The following is a 17,712-nucleotide window of genomic DNA, read 5'->3' on the forward strand; positions in this document are numbered from 1 at the left end:
GGACCACAAGAATATCCAAGGCATAGAGGGTACTACACTTATTTTGTTCCACAGTAAGTTGAGCAATATGTTAAAATCTTAAAAGAGTCCTTTAAATATGTTTAAATTGACACCAAGATCTAAATTCACCTTATGGACTATCAAAATTTAATCTCAAAATGATCTTTTCTCCAAAGAAACAAAAAAGCTTAAAACTGTGCTTTGTTTTACTGGCTCTGATACACTGTTCTCATCATAACTTCGTCTCATGACGACGGTTCTTTGTCATCATAACACCATGAAAGGAAATGTCAGAAAAACTTTGTTGTTTACCAGTGGATATTTATGCTTTAAATAAAACTCAAAAGAAAGCACTTCAAATTTTAAAGACTGATCTTTCTCTTATTAGAAATTACTATGGAAAAGTTCTGCTACAAAAGAAAAAAGAGCAAATGTTTAAGCTGATTAGAGTTTTATAATATTTCAGGTATCTGCACTGGCTCCTTCTGAAAAGATGATACATTTGCCAAAGACCAATCATTCTTCTCTGGTAAGTTCCTTTTTTATTAGAATTCCCTTATGCAGTCTAGAGGGATAGAAACTAGCTATTTAAAAACAAAGCTTTTTTGTACTATAGATTTCAGATCTACAATAAATGTGTTTTTAATTTAGGATGTAGCAGAGATCTTAATTAAGATGGCAGAATGCAAATTAGAAATTCAAGATGCAGTTATTCTTTAAATATTTCCATATTCCAAACCTCAAATAAAATGAATGAGTTGAATACAAATCAGAAACATATGCTTTGTATATTTAGTGGATGGATATTTTACGTAAAATTCTAGCTTTGTTAAAACATATCACCTAGCATTACCCCTTGTTTCTGTAATATATAGTTATAAGTTTAAGTGTTTCATTTATAGAACAAGTAGCTGAACATTAAAATCTACTGGCACGGACTTCCCTGTGGTTCAGTGGTTAAGACTCTGCACTTCCCATCAACAGAGGAATGGATAAAAAAGATGTAGTATACATATACAATGCAATATTACTCAGTCATAAAAAAGGAATGAAATAATGCCATTTGCAGCAACATGGATGGACCTAGAGATTGTCATACTGGGTGAAGTAAGACAGAGAAAGACAAATACCATATGATATCACTTAAATGGGGAATCTAAAAAGAAATGATACAAATGAACGTATTTACAAAAGAGAAATGGACTCACAAACTTAGAGAATGAACTTAAGGTTACTGGGGGGGAAGGGTGAAGGGAAGGGATAGTTAGGGAGTTTGGGATTGACATGTACACACTGCTATATTTAAAAAGGATAACCAACAAGGACCTACTGTATAGCACAGGGAACTCTGCTCAATGTTACGTGGCAGCCTGGATAGGAGGGGAGTCTGGGGGAGAATGTATACATGTATACATATGGCTGAGTCGCTTTGCTATGCACCTGAAACTATCACAACATTGTTTATCGGCTATACTCCAATATAAATTTAAAAGTTAAAAAAAAAAAAAAAAGACTGTGCTTCCAACGCAGGGGGTACAGGTTTGATCCCTGGTCAGGGAAGTTCCACATGCCGTGCAGCACCACTGGCACAATAGCTAGTGGACTTTTAGTTGGTACTTGAATACCTGATTAGTACTGAGCCTTCATGTATCCCTCATTTTAAAAAATCGATTATTTTTAAAAATTGTGGTAAAATGTACATAACATAAAATTTACCAAACCATTTTAAAGTGTATAACTGTATGTCATTATGTACATCCACGTTGTTCTGCAACCATTACCACTATCCATTTCCAGAACTTCTTCATCACCCCAAACTGAAACTCTGTGCTCACTAAACAACAATATTCCATTCTCCCCTCCCCGCAGCCCCTGACAACCACCATCTACTCCCTGTATCTATTAATTTAACTACTCTCGGTATCTAATATAAGTGGAATCATACATTTTTCTTTCTGTGCTGGCTTATTTCACTTAGCATAATGTCCTCAAGGTTCATCCATGTTGTAGCTTGTGTCAGAGCTCCCTTCTTTTTAAGGCTGAATAATACTCTGCTGCATGTGAACCACATTTTGTTTATCCATTCATTTGTCAATGGACACAAGGGTTACTTCTACCTTTTAGCTACTAAATAATAGCCAAATAGTAAATAATGCTGCTATGAGCATGGGTGTACAAATTGCTGTTCAAGTCCCTGCTTTCAGTTCTTTTGGCCATAAACCCAGAAGTGGAATTGTTGGATCTTATGGTAATTCTATTTTTAACTTTTTGAGGAACTGCCATACCATTTTCCATAGCTGTTTGCACCATTTATTTCACAATTCCACCAACAGTGCACAGGGTTTCCAATTTTTCCAGATCCTGCTGAGAACTTAATTTCTATTCTTTTTGATATTCTAACGGTATGAGGTGATATCTCATTGTGGTTTTGATTTGCATTTCTCTAGTGATTAGTGATGTTGAGCATCATTTCATATGCTTGTTGGTCTTTATATATCGTCTTTGAAAAAATGTCTGTTAAAGTCCTTAGCCCATTTTAAAATCAGGTTATTTATAGTTTTTGTTGTTGATTTGTGGGAGTTCTTTATATATTCTGGATATTAGCCCCTTATCAGATACATGATTTGCCAATATTTTCTCCCATTCTGTGGGTTGCTTTTCACTCAGTTGATAGTGTGCTTTGATGCAGTTTTTAATTAATTAATTATTTTTGGCTGCATTGGGTCTTCGTTGCTGGGCGCAGGCTTCCTCTAGCTGCGACAAGTGGGGGCTGCTCTTTGTTGTGGTGCACAGGCTTCTTATTGCAGTGGCTTCTCTTGTTGCGGAGCACGGGCTCTAGGCACGCGGGCTTCAGTAGCTGCAGCACACGGGCTCAGTTGTTGTGGCTCATGGGCTCTAGAGCACAGGCTCAATAGTTGTGGCACATGGGTTTAGATGCTCCGCAGCATGTGGGATCTTCCCGGACCAGGGCTCGAACCCGTGTCCCCTGCGTTGGCAGATGGATTCTTAACCACTGTGCCACCAGGGAAGTCCTGCACAGTTTTTGATTTTGATGAAGCCTAATTATCTATTTTTCTTTTGTTTCCTGGTGTCATATCTAAGAGAGCATTGCCAAATCCAATGTCATGAGGATTTCCCCTATGTTTTTTCCCTAAGAGTTTTATAATTCTAACTCTTATGTTTAGGTCTTTGTCCATTTTGAGTTAATCTTCATATATGGTGTTAGGTAAGGATTCAACTTCATTCTTTTGCCTGTGGATATCCAATTTTCTTAACCCCATTTGTTGAAAAGACTGTCCTGTTTCTATTGAGTAACCTTGACACTGTGTCTAAAATCATTTGACCATATATGTGAAGATTTATTTCTGGGTTCTTTATTCTATTCCATTGGTCTATACGTCTGTCTTCATGCCAGAACCACACTGTTTTGATTGCTGTAGCTTTGTAGTAAGTTTGAAATCAGGAAGTATGAGACCTCCAACTTTATTCTTTTTCAAGACTGTTTTGACTTATTTGGGGTCTCTTGAGATTCCATATGAATTTTAGAATAAATTTTTCCACTTCTGCAAAAAATTGTCCTTGGGATTTTGATAGGAATTTGTACCAAATCTGTATATTGCTTTTGGGTAGTACTGACATCACCACAATATTAAGTCTTCTAATCCGTGAGTGTGAGATGTCTTTCCATTTATGTGTTTGGTTGATTTTTTGTAGTGATTCCTTTCTCATTTCCTTTGTGTACATTCTATAGATATTTTCTTTGTTGTTACCATGGGGATTACACATAACATCCTAAAGCTATGACAACTTATATTGACACCAGCTTCAGTTATTTACAAGAACTACTTTACAGTTATGTCTCCCCACTTTATATTATGTCACTAATTACATCATTATATATCATGTAGCCATTAACATAGATTTATAATTTTTGTGCATTTGTTACTTAAATCCTGTAGAAAATAAAAAGTGGAGTTATACACCAAAATTACAATAATACCATTCCTTATATTTGTCGATGTATTTACCTTTACCAGAGGACTTTATATTTCTGAATGGCTTTGAGTTATTGTCTAGCATCCTTTCATTTCAACTTAAGGGCTCTCTAGCATTTCTTACAGGGCAGGTCTAATGATAATGAACTCCTACGATTTTTGTCTGGCTTTGTTGTTTTAATTTCTCCCTCATTTTTGAAGGACAGTTCTGCTGGATATAGAATTCTTGGTTGACAGTTTTTTCTTTCAGCACTTAGATATATCATCACAATATGTCTTCTGGCCTGCAGTGTTTCTGCTGAGAAATCCACTGATATTCTTACTGGGAGATTTCCTCTTATATGCGATAAGTGACTTTCCTTGCTGCTTTCAAGATTCTCTCTGTCTTTGACTTTTGACAATTTGATTTTTATGTGTCTCAGTGTGGATCTCTTTGAGTTTATTCTCTTTAGCATTCATTGAGCTTCTTGGATTTGTATATCCATGTCTTGCCCCAAATTTGCAAAACTTTGGGTCATTATTTCTTCAATTCATTTCTCTGCCCCTTTCTCTCTCTTCTCCTCTCGGACTCCCATAACGCCCATACTGATCTGCTTGATGGCATCCCATAAGTCTCTTAGGCTCTGTTCACTTTTCTTCATTCTTTTTTGTCCTCAGACTCAGTAATTTCAAATGACCTGTCTTCAAGTTTGCTGATATTTTTTGCTGTCTGAGTCTGCTGTTGAAACCCTCTAATGGATTTTTCAATTCAGTTAGTGTATTTTTCAGCTCCATAATAAAAAAAAAACAATAATTTCTGTTGATATTCTCGTTTTGTTCATATATTGTTTCCCTGATTTCCTTTAGTTCATTGCTTGTGTTTTCCTTTAGCTTTTTGAGCATATTTAAGACAGTTAAAGTCTTTGTTTAGGAAGTCTGATGTGTGTGTTTCTTCAGGGATAGTTTCTGGAGATTATTTTGTTGCTTCGAATGGGCCGTATTTTCCTGTTTTTTGTATGCCTTTTTGTTTTTTGGTGGTGGTGGGGTGTTGTATCTTTGGTTTAAAATTGGGCATGTGAAGAAACATCCGCCTCACACGATCTTTGCAGACTGTTGTTGAAGACCTTCACTAATTTTATGGGCCTCTGGGCCTTGGGATTAACTCCAGGTGGAGGCTTAAGGTTTTGTCAAGTCTTTTCTGAGCATGTGTCCTGTCTGGGCCTAAGTGCATGGTTTTTTTGCTTGGTTCTGTTTATTAAATTTAAAAATTTCCCCTCATGCATGCCTGCTTTTAAATGTCTTAATTTCCCAGAGTCTCACCCTAGCTTCTTCTCAGGGCCTTAAAGAGTTCTGCTGCATTCTTTGGCCTGCAATCTACTGCCCTCAGGTGTCTGGGTCTGCAGTTCCTCTACAATTTTCACATGATGTGGCTCCTGCCACTACCTTCTACAGCTTCTGCTAGCCTGAGATCCAAACTATGCAATTTCCCCCATCTGAGTTCTGAGTCAAACAAGTCAGACACTAGTCCCTTGGCCAGCCCACAACAGGCCAGAATATTGCAAACAAATTCTGCTCTACTCCTTCCATCCTGAGGGAGGGAACTGGGTATTGGGCCACTTCCTCTGACTATGCCATGCTGGGAAGGGTGTGGGCAAGGGTGAGTGAAAACACCATGACATTTTCTACATTTTTGAATGTGGCTTTTTCTTGATTGGGTGTTTGGTTGGTGTAGATATCTGACTGGTTTTCAGAGCTCTTATAAAGTTATTTTAGTCAGTCTGTAGTTTATTTAATGCTTCTGTGAGAGAATGAGGGCCTGGACCTTCCTATTCTGCTGTATTGTTGATGTGCAGTATCTTATATAGTGAGACACTGTTAAATACGCAAATACACGCACAGAAATCTCAATGTGAGCCTATTTATTTAGTACTTCTAATTTTTAATAGTTCAATTATAATCAATACTACAACTATTAAAATAATTCCACATGGCAGAAGGGCGATTAGTCAGAGTATCACCAACTACTCTAATCATTAATGAATTTGTTACTTTTGGTGGTAACTTCATAACATAAAAATTTCATTAATACTTTAGGATCAACTTTGGAAAACCTAGAGCCAAAGTCCACCTTATTTAATTAAATACAGTCCTCTTTATAAAGTTGTCACATATTATTTATTACCTTCTCCAGAATCATGTAGAATGTCTATTACAACCTTTGTGTGACCACGCTGGTGATTCACAGTTAGTTAAAGTGACCATTAGGGGCCAGAATGTGGAAGCATAATAAATATTAAAATTACTGTTATTCATTTTTGGTAAGTGAATGATGTTACTTGAGTAGACTATATAGTAGAGAAAAAAATGTTATGTATGTTATTTCTTGGGTAATACAAATACCAGTTGTCACTATGAGTCATAACAGGATGAAACAGGATGATGTTCTGGAAAATAGTCTTAAGAAGAATCTCACACTGTTGGCCTAATAAGAACAAAGTCATTAGTTCAAATCCCCTCCAGGCCAGACAGATGCTTTTTCATGATATCTGCCCCCAGATAATATATATAAAGTAAGTCGTTCAGTGCCTGAACAACACTGAAGTAAGTGTAATGGCCAGCAGATGTTGGCCATTATTTATCATCATCTCAGTTATATTCAATAAAGATTTATTTATTAATAAATAAATAGGAAAGGGCTATTCTGCATAATGCACCATTTTAGGCACTTTTCTGTTGGTCACAGGAGAACTGAGTTAAGAATTGAGATGGAACACAGTTTCACAGTTAATGTTGAAAACCAGCTCAAAAATCTATTAATAGTGGCAGACTCCTCTTGATATATAAGTTATAAAAAGCATAACTGAAGGGGTAATCATAGGAATTACAGTCAATATCTTTGATATCCTATTCAGGCCTTTACTGATAAGTGTTTGTAATAAAAGTCTAATTTTGATTATTTAGTATATATGTACACGGCTTACATATTAGACCTTGCTTATTCTCTTTGTTAGCTTAAACCTAAAATTTCTCTATTATTTGGCAAAAGGTCATCTACCTGAAAGTTATTTGAAACAATGGTAAAAAATAGTTTGCCAAATTCTCCTAAGCTTGTCTTCCTGAAAATACACAGAGTAAGTGTCCAAGAAGTTGCTTTCAGTACTACTTTGAATTTGAACACAGATTCTGTCAGATCATACTTACAGTTAAACATTTGGGTGTGTATAATAAATTATTAATTAAATGACTTAAGAAATCATTGAGAGAAAAAAAGTCCTCAGATTAAAAGGACCAGTGTCACAGCTTGTGGTACCCATGTGTGGCTTGCTGGTTTTAATTTTCTACAGCTTTCCATTGTTCAAGAGTTGCTTCAGCATAAAAATAAATTGAGCTCCAATATGTGATGTGTGTTTCATTAATATTTTGGCAAATTCCTTTCCAGCTGTACTTTGATCAGAATTAAAAAGACGAGAGGAAAGTCCAAGGAAAAGCAGTTTTAGTCTCTTACAGCCCACAAAGAAATAATAGATATTTCAAAGAATTTACATTTTGAAGGAAGGTCGTGGTTGTGTATTACACTGTTCACATTGTGAGGTCATTAGCTTTTTAGCACTGGGATTGTAAAACAAGTGCCTGAAAAATCTGTTTCTTGCCTAGATATTATGTGCTAAAATTTTTTTTTTGGTAGGGAATGTTTCTTTTATTTGAACACTTTCCTGTAGGACTTAAACTTCTGGTATCTATCCGTGTGTTCTGAAAAAGAATTAAGGAGACTATATGTCATAAGACATTTTGGGATACAGCAAGGCATATGGAAATCTTGAGCCTAATTTTCTCCCAATTAATTATCTTTAAGTATAACTTTTAAAGAACCTAGAAGAAATTCCCTGAATTGGTCTTGAACATTACAGTAAGCCAAGTAGGAAAATAATTGAACAGGAAAATTAGAAAAATGTGTTTAAGCCATAGGATTAAATGCACAGCATAAAATGATGATGAATAACCATATGAAAAAACTTGGTTCAGGTGAACAAGAAGCAAAGTGAAATTTATGTCAGAGCCACTCAAAAGTGTGGTCTGTGGACCTCTGTTACCTGCCAGTGACAAGGACAGAAAGTCTTAAGGAAATCTGATGTCATCCCACTACTTTTATTTTATTTTAAAGAGGATTAGTCCACAATGCATTGGAAATTAAACTATATAAAAAAACAAACATATTGGGACTTCCCTGGTAGCACAGTGGTTATGAATCTGCCTGCCAGTGCAGGGGACATGAGTTCGATCCCTGGTCCGGGAATATCCCACAGGCTGCAGAGCAACTCAGCCCGTGCGCCACAACTACTGAGCCTGTGCTCTACAGCCCGCGAGCCACCAACTACTGAGCCTGTGCCCCACAACTACTGAAGCCCTTGTGCCTAGAGCCCATGCTCCACAACAAGAGAAGCCACCGCAATGAGAAGCCCGTGCACCGCAATGAAGAGTAAGTAGACCCTGCTCAACGCAACTAGAGAAAGCCTGCATGCAGCCACAAAGACCCAACGCAGCCAAATATAAATAAAATAAATTAAAAAAAAAGAAAATGATTTAAGAATATGATTAACATACAGCCAAGTTCACGATATGTTGAGAATACAGTTTAGTAGTGTTTACAGCAGAATTTCAAATTGTAAAAATAAAAAATAAAAGGAATATACGTATACTTAGGAAAGTTTGTAAGAGGAGTTACGGGTGATTTAAACAAAACAAAACAAAACAAACATATTATTCCTTCACTACAGGCAGTTTGAGGAACACTGGTCTACAGTAACTAAATTCACCATCAAACTCGTATACTGAGTTTCCATTTTAAAGATTAAAAACTAAGAATATCAAAGAACACCCAAAACACAAGATGTTTATGTTGCTCTTTTAAAATGAGGGGTTGTCCCTTCCCTCTGTAAACTTGATGTCCAATGAGAAGGAATCTTTTCAGGTACTTTCCCTTAAACTAGAAAATGTGAAAGTAATTATATTTAGGGAGATAAATATATTTTACATATATATCAAAGGAGGTGCCTGGACAAACACTAGATAACAGTGAATATAATTAAAGTATAAAATTTGCCAAAACAGGGCTTCCCTGGTGGCGCAGTGGTTGAGAGTCCGCCTGCCGATGCAGGGGACATGGGTTTGTGCCCCTGTCCAGGAAGATCCCACATGCCGCAGAGCGGCTGGGCCCATGAGCCGTGGCCGCTGAGCCTGCGCGTCCGGAGCCTGTGCTCCACAACGGGAGACCACAACAGTGAGAGGCCTGCGTACCACACACACACACACACACACACACACACACACACACACACACAATTTGCCAAAACAAAACCTAATTATCACTTCTAGACACAAAAATCCCAAAGACTTTATAGGCATCATAAAGTTGGCCTCTGCAGTTGATTAAGAAAACAGAAACAGGGCTTCCCTGGTGGCGCAGTGGTTGAGAGTCCGCCTGCCGATGCAGGGGACACAGGTTCGTGCCCTGGTCCGGGAGGATCCCACATGCCGCGGAGCGGCTAGTCCCGTGACCCATGACCACTGAGCCTGCTCATCCGGAGCCTGTGCTCCGCAAAGGGAGAGGCCACAGCAGTGAGAGGCCCGCATACCGCAAAAAAAAAAAAAAGAAGAAAACAGAAACAAAACAAATAACATACTTGCGATCTGACATCAATATAGCACAGTTAACATGGAGATGCTTTTTTAATTGCACAAATATAAGTATAATATTAAGAATCTTTGTCAGAGTCCTTACTTATAAATACTAAAACACAATCAAAAGGAATTTTATAAAGGACACAATTTAAGAAGGTTTCAAGATATACGGTGCAGGAAATGTGTAATGGGTAAAGGTGCAGTAAGCCAGCCCTGATTCTAGGTTCTTTTACTTGAACGTGTAAGGAGGGAGTGCACCATTCTCTAAAGTGGGTCTTTCCCCAGAGGCACTATTGACAGATAAAAAGCAGACTATTAATGGTCTGTGTGTAACAGGCAGAACTGGCATTGCAGCAACACTAAAGAGTGTTATAAAAACTAACGTTTAAGTTCATGAATGACCTGAGGCTTAGTGTGTGCTGCACTGGCAATAAATAGGCTGTATTTATTCTTCAAGAAACACTGCTATTGCTTTTTTCCTTCAAGGAATTCTGGAATGTCACCCACTGGGTGGGACAGCCTCCGGTTAAAGTTTCTCACTTATAAACTTAGCTGGAGACCAAGTTTCAAGACCAAAGCTAAGAACATAATAGTGCAAGCAATGCAGGGAAAAGGAGAATGATAGTCTCTTACACAGGTGGAACTGTCATGAAGCCATTACCAGGTAGATGGCTGAGGTGACAAAAATTCTCTATTACTAAAAAGCTAAGGCCATGCTAAGATGTCCTGACCTACTCAGACAGAAACAGAACAAACAACCCAAATGGATAAGTAGAACTGTTTTCTAATGGTATGTACTTACATATTTGACATTCTTTTTAGCCCCCCCCCCTTTTTTTTTTTGCGGTATGCGGGCCTCTCACTGCTGTGGCCTCTCCCGTTGCGGACGCGCAGGCTCAGCGGCCATGGCTCACGGGCCCAGCCGCTCCGCGGCATGTGGGATCTCCCCAGACCAGGGCACGAACCTGTGTCCCCTGCATCGGCAGGCGGACTCTCAACCACTGCGCCACCAGGGAAGCCCTAGCCCTATTTTTAAAGCTCAAAACCAGGGTGCAGCAAATATGGTGAGAACAGTAGGGGCTGGTCTCCCTTCTCTCTGTTCCTGCCTGCTTAGACCTCAGACCATGGGCTGGTCGCTGACCCTCATCCTTCCTCCAGGCCAGGTTCCAGCGAAGCTGAGGGGCCAGTCACACTTGCCCTGTAAACTCTGACAGCAGAATATGAAGTGTAGCTACCCACACTACCTCTTGTGACTCCAAGAGGGAGAGGCTCTACTCGCAAATGAGAGAACAAAAACACTGCTTCTACAAGCTGGCGTCAGCACTCATGGTGCTGAATGCAATTCAACATTTATTGAGCACTCTTTCTGAACCAGGCCCTGTGCTAGGTTAAAGATAACTCCCCCTCCCCCGCCCCCCTATTTCAGATCATGGTGATAAGTGCAATGAAGAAGATAATGCTGAAAGACACAGTCCCCAACAAATAGATATTCATGAATGAGAAGAAATGCCATAAGAAAATGTGCAAACATTTTTAATCCCCAAACTTCCATATTTCTCTGAACCCAGGCCTCCCCCCGTGAAAGGGTTAATAAGGCAGATAATTGCTAAATTCCTTTCCAATTCAAAAATTCTATGATGCTGGGCTTTAACAAGAACATTTTCTACTGAACTTGACCAATCCCGTTAAGTAGTTCAATAGTTTTGGCTTTAATATAACTAAATACTATTAAAATTTCAGTAAGGTAGAAACACCATAAAGAGAGAGAAAAAACAACAGATTATGTGCAGCACAGAGTTCTTATAAAACCAAAAGAAACACTAACACTCACTGAAAAATAAGAAATGTAAATTTCCAATGCAATTATCAAAAAATATTAGATCTTTTGCATGCACTAGATTCTAAGTTTCTGACACATAATAGGTGCTTGATAAATATTTGTTGAACAAATGAATTCAATCTAACCAAAATCAAGGGGCCAATTAAAACATTCAAATCTCCAGTGTGCAAGGTTTAAAGTAATGATATTACCTACTTGTGATAAAGACATAGTGATAGTGGAATAAAGACTGTATTACTTTCCTGGAAGGCAGTTGAGTGCCTACCTTTTGCTTAACAAAAGATTGAAATCCATTTCATTATCTAGTAATTATTCAAAGAAATATTAGACAAATGCCCAACAATATATGTATTAAAAAACCAGGATGTAGCAAGAATGTGAGAATACAACAGGGGCACTTGTGTGTTTAAGAATGAAGAACAGGAAACAACTCTAGGTAACCAATAACAGGTAACTCGTTAAAAGAGATACAGTGTATCGGTTCAATTAAATACTGAGGTATAAAAGCAAGGAACACATACAGTTACCATATGACACAGCAATTCCACTCCAAGATATATACCCAAGAGAAGTGAAAACATATGTCCACATAAAAACATGTACACAAGTGTTCATAGCACCATTATTCATAATAGCAAATGTTCATTAGCTGATGAATAAACAAAATGTGGTATATCAACACAATGGAATATTACTCAGCCATAACAAGGGATGAGGTACTGACACATGCTACAACATGGATGAACCTTAAAAGCATTACACTAAGTGAAAGAAGCCAGTCACAAAAGGCCAGATATTGTATGATTCCATTTATATAAAATATCCAGAATAGGTAAATCCAGAGACAGAAAGTGGACTCCTGGTTGCTTAGGGCTGAGTGGAGGAGCTAACAGGGAGTGACTGCTGAGGGGTATGGGCTTCTTTTGGGGAAGATGAAAGTGTTCTGGAATCAGATAATGGTGAGAGTTGCACAAGTCTGTGAATATACTAGTAAGCAATGAATTATACACTTTAAAAGGGTGAATTTTCCCAGTGCCATTTTTTTTTTTTTACAGAAATAGAAAAATCCATCTTAACATTAACACGGAATCTCAAGGGACCCCAAGTAGCCAAAACAGTCTTGAAAAAGAAGAACAAAAGTTGGAGATCTCACACTTCCTGATTTCAAAATTTACTGTGAAGCTACAGTAATCAAAACAGTGTGGTACTGACATAAAGACAGAGATATAGGCCAATGCAATAGAATAGAAAGCCCATAAATAAATTCCTTTGTACATGATCAGATGATCTTTGACAAGAGTGCCAAGATCATTCAGTGGGAGAAAGGACAGTCTTTTCAACAAATGGTGTTGGGAAAACTGGATATACACATGCAAAAGAATGAAGTTGGATCTTAACTTATACCGTATTACAAAAATTAAAACCAATTAAAGACCTAAATATAAAACCCCAATCCATGAAAATCCTAGAAGAAAACAGGATCCAATCAATCCAAAACAATCCAATTCATGACATCAGATTTGGCAATGATTTCTTAGTGTCACACCAAAAGCACAGGCAACAAAACCAAAAGTACACAAGTGGGAGTAGATCAAACTTAAAAACTTCTGTTCATTAAAGGTTACTATCAACAGAGTGAAAAGGTGACACATGGAATGGGAGAAAGTATTTGAAAATTATGTATCTGATAAGGGGTTAGTTAATATCTAGAACATATAAAGAACTCCTACAACTCAACAGAAAAACAAATGACCTGATTTTAAAGAGGGCAAAAGATCTGAATAGACATTTCTCCAAAGATGATATACAAATGGCCAACAAGCACATGAAAAGATGCTCAACATCACTAATGATTACAGAAATGCAAATCAAAACCACAGGTGAACATACTCAATGTCTTGTAATACTACAATGGAAAAGAATCTGAAAAAAAATATTTAAGTATATATACACACATATATATTTATATGTATAACTGAATCATTTTGCTGTGCACTTGAAACTAACATAACATTGTAAATTAACTATACTTCAATTAAAAAAAAACATAGTGAGATCACTTTGCACCACTAGAATAGCTACTATCAAAAGAATAGAAATTAACAAGTTTTGGTGAAGATGTGGAGAAATAGGAACACGTGTGCGCTGTTGGTGGGAATGTGAAATGTTGCAGTCAGTATGGAGGTTCCTTAAAAATTAAAAATAGAACTACCATATGATCCAACAATCCTATTTCTGGATATATGCCCCAAAGCACTAAAAGCAAGGTCTTGAAGAGATATTTCCACATTCACGTACTCATCATTATTCACAATAGCCAAGAGATGGAAGCAACCCAATGTCCACTGATGAATGGATAAATAAAGTGTGGAATATCCATAAAATGGAATATTATTCAGTCTTAAAACTGAAAGAAACCCTGTCACATGCTACAACATGAATGAACCTTGAGGACATTGTTAAATGATATAAGCCAGTCACAAAGACAAGTACTGTATGATTCCATTTATATGAGATATTCAAAGTAGTCAAATTCATTGAGACAGAAATAGAATGGTGGTTAGCAGGCCTGGGGGAATGGGGAGTTGTTGTTCAATGGGTTTAAGTTTCAGTTTTGTAAGACAAAAAAGTTCTGGAGATCTGTTGCACAACAATGTGAATATGTGTACCACTACAGAACTGTACACTTAAAGTAGTTAAGATGGTTAGAAAAAGGATGGATTTTATGATATGTGAGTTACATCTCAAAAAAAAGTTATATGAAAAAATTTTAAAGTGAGTTATAAATATGAAAAAATTTTAAAGTGAGTTATAAAACTGTAAAATAAAAATATGTATATAGAACAGAAATAATGTAAGAATCTACTGAAAATGTTAGTGGTTGGATTACACATGACAAACCTATATTCTTCTTCACTTTCAGACTTCTCCTCTGGTGAAAACATATTACGTTGATATGTAAAAATCAAGGCACTTTCTCTGTTGAGGGGTAAAAACAAGAAAGGTGGTACCTGGGCTGGAGTGTTTGTAGTCACAGGAGATGGCGATTCACTAACTTTTGGCTCACTTGGGGACGCGGCTGACCCCTGCGACTCCTGGCTGGCTGGCTGGTCTGGAGACAAAGCATCACTGCTGTCTTCGTCAAATGAGAAATCGCCCTGAGTTTGGGGATAGTCCTCCTTCCCAACACCTAAAGAAAGAAATGATTTTTAATTTATCTTGGCCTTGGAATACCAAGGTTAAAATGAAAAAGGAGAAATATTATTCATTATAAGGACTTAAGAAGCTGGTTAAAAACAAAATTGAACATAATGTACTTCCCCATGGAAGAACACACCACTATCTAAGATGAATACTTGGGGAAAAATACCCAACCTGAATCAGATCAAGTCTTTGGATCCAAATACTAGTTATAGGAAGTACAGGAGACAAGAAAGTTTTTAATGACACCTAGGGATGCAAGTGCATTCAGAAAAATCTAGTAATGTGGAAATGCTAGAGGATAAAAGCCTGTTCATCAACAAATAAAAAGTAAGGAAAGAAAGGAGGAGGAAGACCCACCCAGGAGATTGACTTAAGAGATACATCAGCTAAAGGCAATGTGTGGACCTTGTTTGGATCCAACATTTGGAATCCAACTGTTAAAAAACAGTATAAGGCAAAATGGGGCTCTGACTGGGTATCTGTTGATAAGTCCCACTTCACAGAGCAGCCCTGCTGTACTGACATCTTACCTTTTGGGGCCCATTTCTTCGGAATTGAATGGAATCATAGTGAATTGTACTACTTAGAATTACTGACTACAGACTACCTAAGATTTAAATTCATACTAATGCAAAATATGAAGTCCCCATGATTAATGGAAACTATAATAGTTTTTTAAGTAGGATATTAACTTCAAAATTGCTTGCTGAAAAAGTGGCATTATTCTGGAAAACAATTTTTTTCTGCTGAAGTTTATGCCAGAAAAAAATGGTAAACATTAGTAACTAAGTATGGTAAGACTGGGATAAAATGGGCAGATTCTACCATTCTTAATGAATACATCTATACGCATCTGCTATTCACCTTGCTGAACTAAGACTGAACAAACTATTTTTACCTTTCCTAGAAGTAAACTGAACTAAAATAATGAAAAATCTGTAAAAATCTTAAAACAACAGAAACTAAACATAATACAATAAGTTTAACTTAGAAAACATGGTAACAAAATCAGAACTTAAAGACTTAAACATTGTAAAGCAACTATACCCTAATTTAAAAAAAAAAAGACAGACTTAAACCTCAGATGTAACAAGAGGAATCTCTGTGGTAAGAGATGCCTGTCTTGTAATACATAATATAATAACACTAACAGTAATAATGGGAATCAGTGCAAATGTTAATCAATTTCTAATTTACCCAGAAAACAATAGTCATGATTAGTGCTGGCTTTTTAAATTAAATTTTTCTTATTTAAAACTGATTTTTCTTATTTACAACTTCCAAGTTTCTTTTTCTCCCAGAAAACAGTAAAATTTTAGAGTCTTGCCTATAATTGCTTCCTTAACACTGGAGTCTACAGGAAGGATGTTTTTCTCTACCAGCTCCATAGGACCAGGTCTTTGAGCAATCTTTTCATTCAGATCATCAGCTAGTCGAGCTCTTTTCAACTTCATCTGAGTAGCCTGCAGGGATGGCTCTGCAAATGTTTCTAAAACAGGAAACACAGTTTTAACCATTACTTGAATTACTATTTCTATTCCATAATGTTATTTCAGGCCAACTAATTTAAACTGGTATAAACAGACTTACGTATTCCTAACATATTTATGGAGAGACAATGACTGTTTAAGAATGCTCCTGTATACAATTTACATTTTTAGTCCTAGATAGCTTTATACCATCTATACAGTATGGATGTCCTCAGACTCAAATTAATATGAACTCAAGCCAAAAATGGGGTCCTGCTATTGCTCATTTATGGTAGGAGAGTCAAATTCATATTTATTAGGCATTGGGGATACAGAGGATGAACAAGAGAGATGTGGTTCATGGCTCAAGAAGTTCGCAGTTTTAGATTTGGCTTCATTGGAAAGTCAATTCATAGAAGGGGAGAAACTGTTATCTCAGGATATAAGCTTCTCTGCAGGAGTCAGTGGGAAGAGCTACAAATCACATCCTTCGATCAATCCATGTGCATCTCAGAGTCCTTCATCATAATTAAGAATTTGGGTTTATTCTGAATACATAACCTTGGGACATTCAATTACATAGTAATTAATAGTCATATAGAAGCATCAACTCATCTACCCACATATGCATAAAGTTGTATAACAGGTGTGACACTATATCATAACTCATTCATTTGCATAATTCTGTCAATTACTTGTGTTTCTGGTAACTCTCATTATTTTATTACATTGTTCTAAATAATGTTTATGATTGATTAAAGATAATGATGAGGGGTTAACCCAATACTGAGTTGAAAGTCGCTTGCCCCTTAAATTATTCAGTATAAGGTCTTTTAATGAAATTCCCTGTAAGTAACGTCAGGATTATCTGATGTTCTTCATTCTGTAGGTTAGATGGCCTGGCTGAGGCCCAAAGAGCACTGAGACCCCAAGGGCCAATAAACTACCCTCCAGCACAGCTGATCACTTGTCTTTCTACTGGTTAAGTTATGTGCTTACCAAGTATCACTCTTGATTGTCTACAAAATAGCTCATCACTATTGTGACTGCTATTGTCAATACATAATTTAACCAGATGTTATGGGGAAATCATAAACTTCAAAAATAAAATGATTATTTCTTGGAAACCTGAGTTAAATGCTTTGGAATGACTTGATAAAGGTAAGCCATTGAAAAAAAAATCACTGTCGCATTACTTAGGGCAACTAACAACGGTAAAAGATTTGGGGAAAAATGATAAAATCTAGGATTTTTAAACTCAGATTGCTTTTCAAGTGTCTTTGAGTTTTGTTCCACCATGAATGGAAATTGTAGATGATGTACAATGGCTATGCTTTATACAAGAAAGATGTGAGCTCCATTCGTTAAAGCCTTCCCTGCACGTGAAGGTCCTACCCCTAAGTTGGAATACTGGCAAATAAATTCATGTTTCTATAAGTTAAAATAACACGTATGCCCATCTCATTTTTATAATTTTCCTGTATAAACAACTCTGGCCCCAATCTTATTAGACAGAACCCTTCTAGCCACACAGGAAGATGATAGG

General features: G+C 36.9%; 1 protein-coding gene across 5 annotated transcripts in view; it reads right to left on the reverse strand.

Moving 5' to 3' along the window:
* MRTFB (myocardin related transcription factor B) overlaps positions 1–17,712 on the reverse strand; it is a 263,871-nt gene that overhangs the window by 30,988 nt on the left and 215,171 nt on the right. For all 5 annotated transcript variants that reach the window (XM_082671121.1, XM_082671119.1, XM_082671122.1 and 2 more), the window contains 2 exons: positions 16,025–16,186; positions 14,505–14,683 (listed from right to left, as the gene is read on the reverse strand). In XM_082671121.1, coding sequence (XP_082527247.1) covers positions 14,505–14,683; positions 16,025–16,186 — 341 coding nt within the window. The remainder of the gene's footprint in view (positions 1–14,504; positions 14,684–16,024; positions 16,187–17,712) is intronic.

This window comes from Grampus griseus (assembly GCF_964374135.1).
Source record: "Grampus griseus genome assembly, chromosome: 14".
In the NCBI taxonomy this organism is placed as follows: Eukaryota; Metazoa; Chordata; class Mammalia; order Artiodactyla; family Delphinidae; genus Grampus; species Grampus griseus.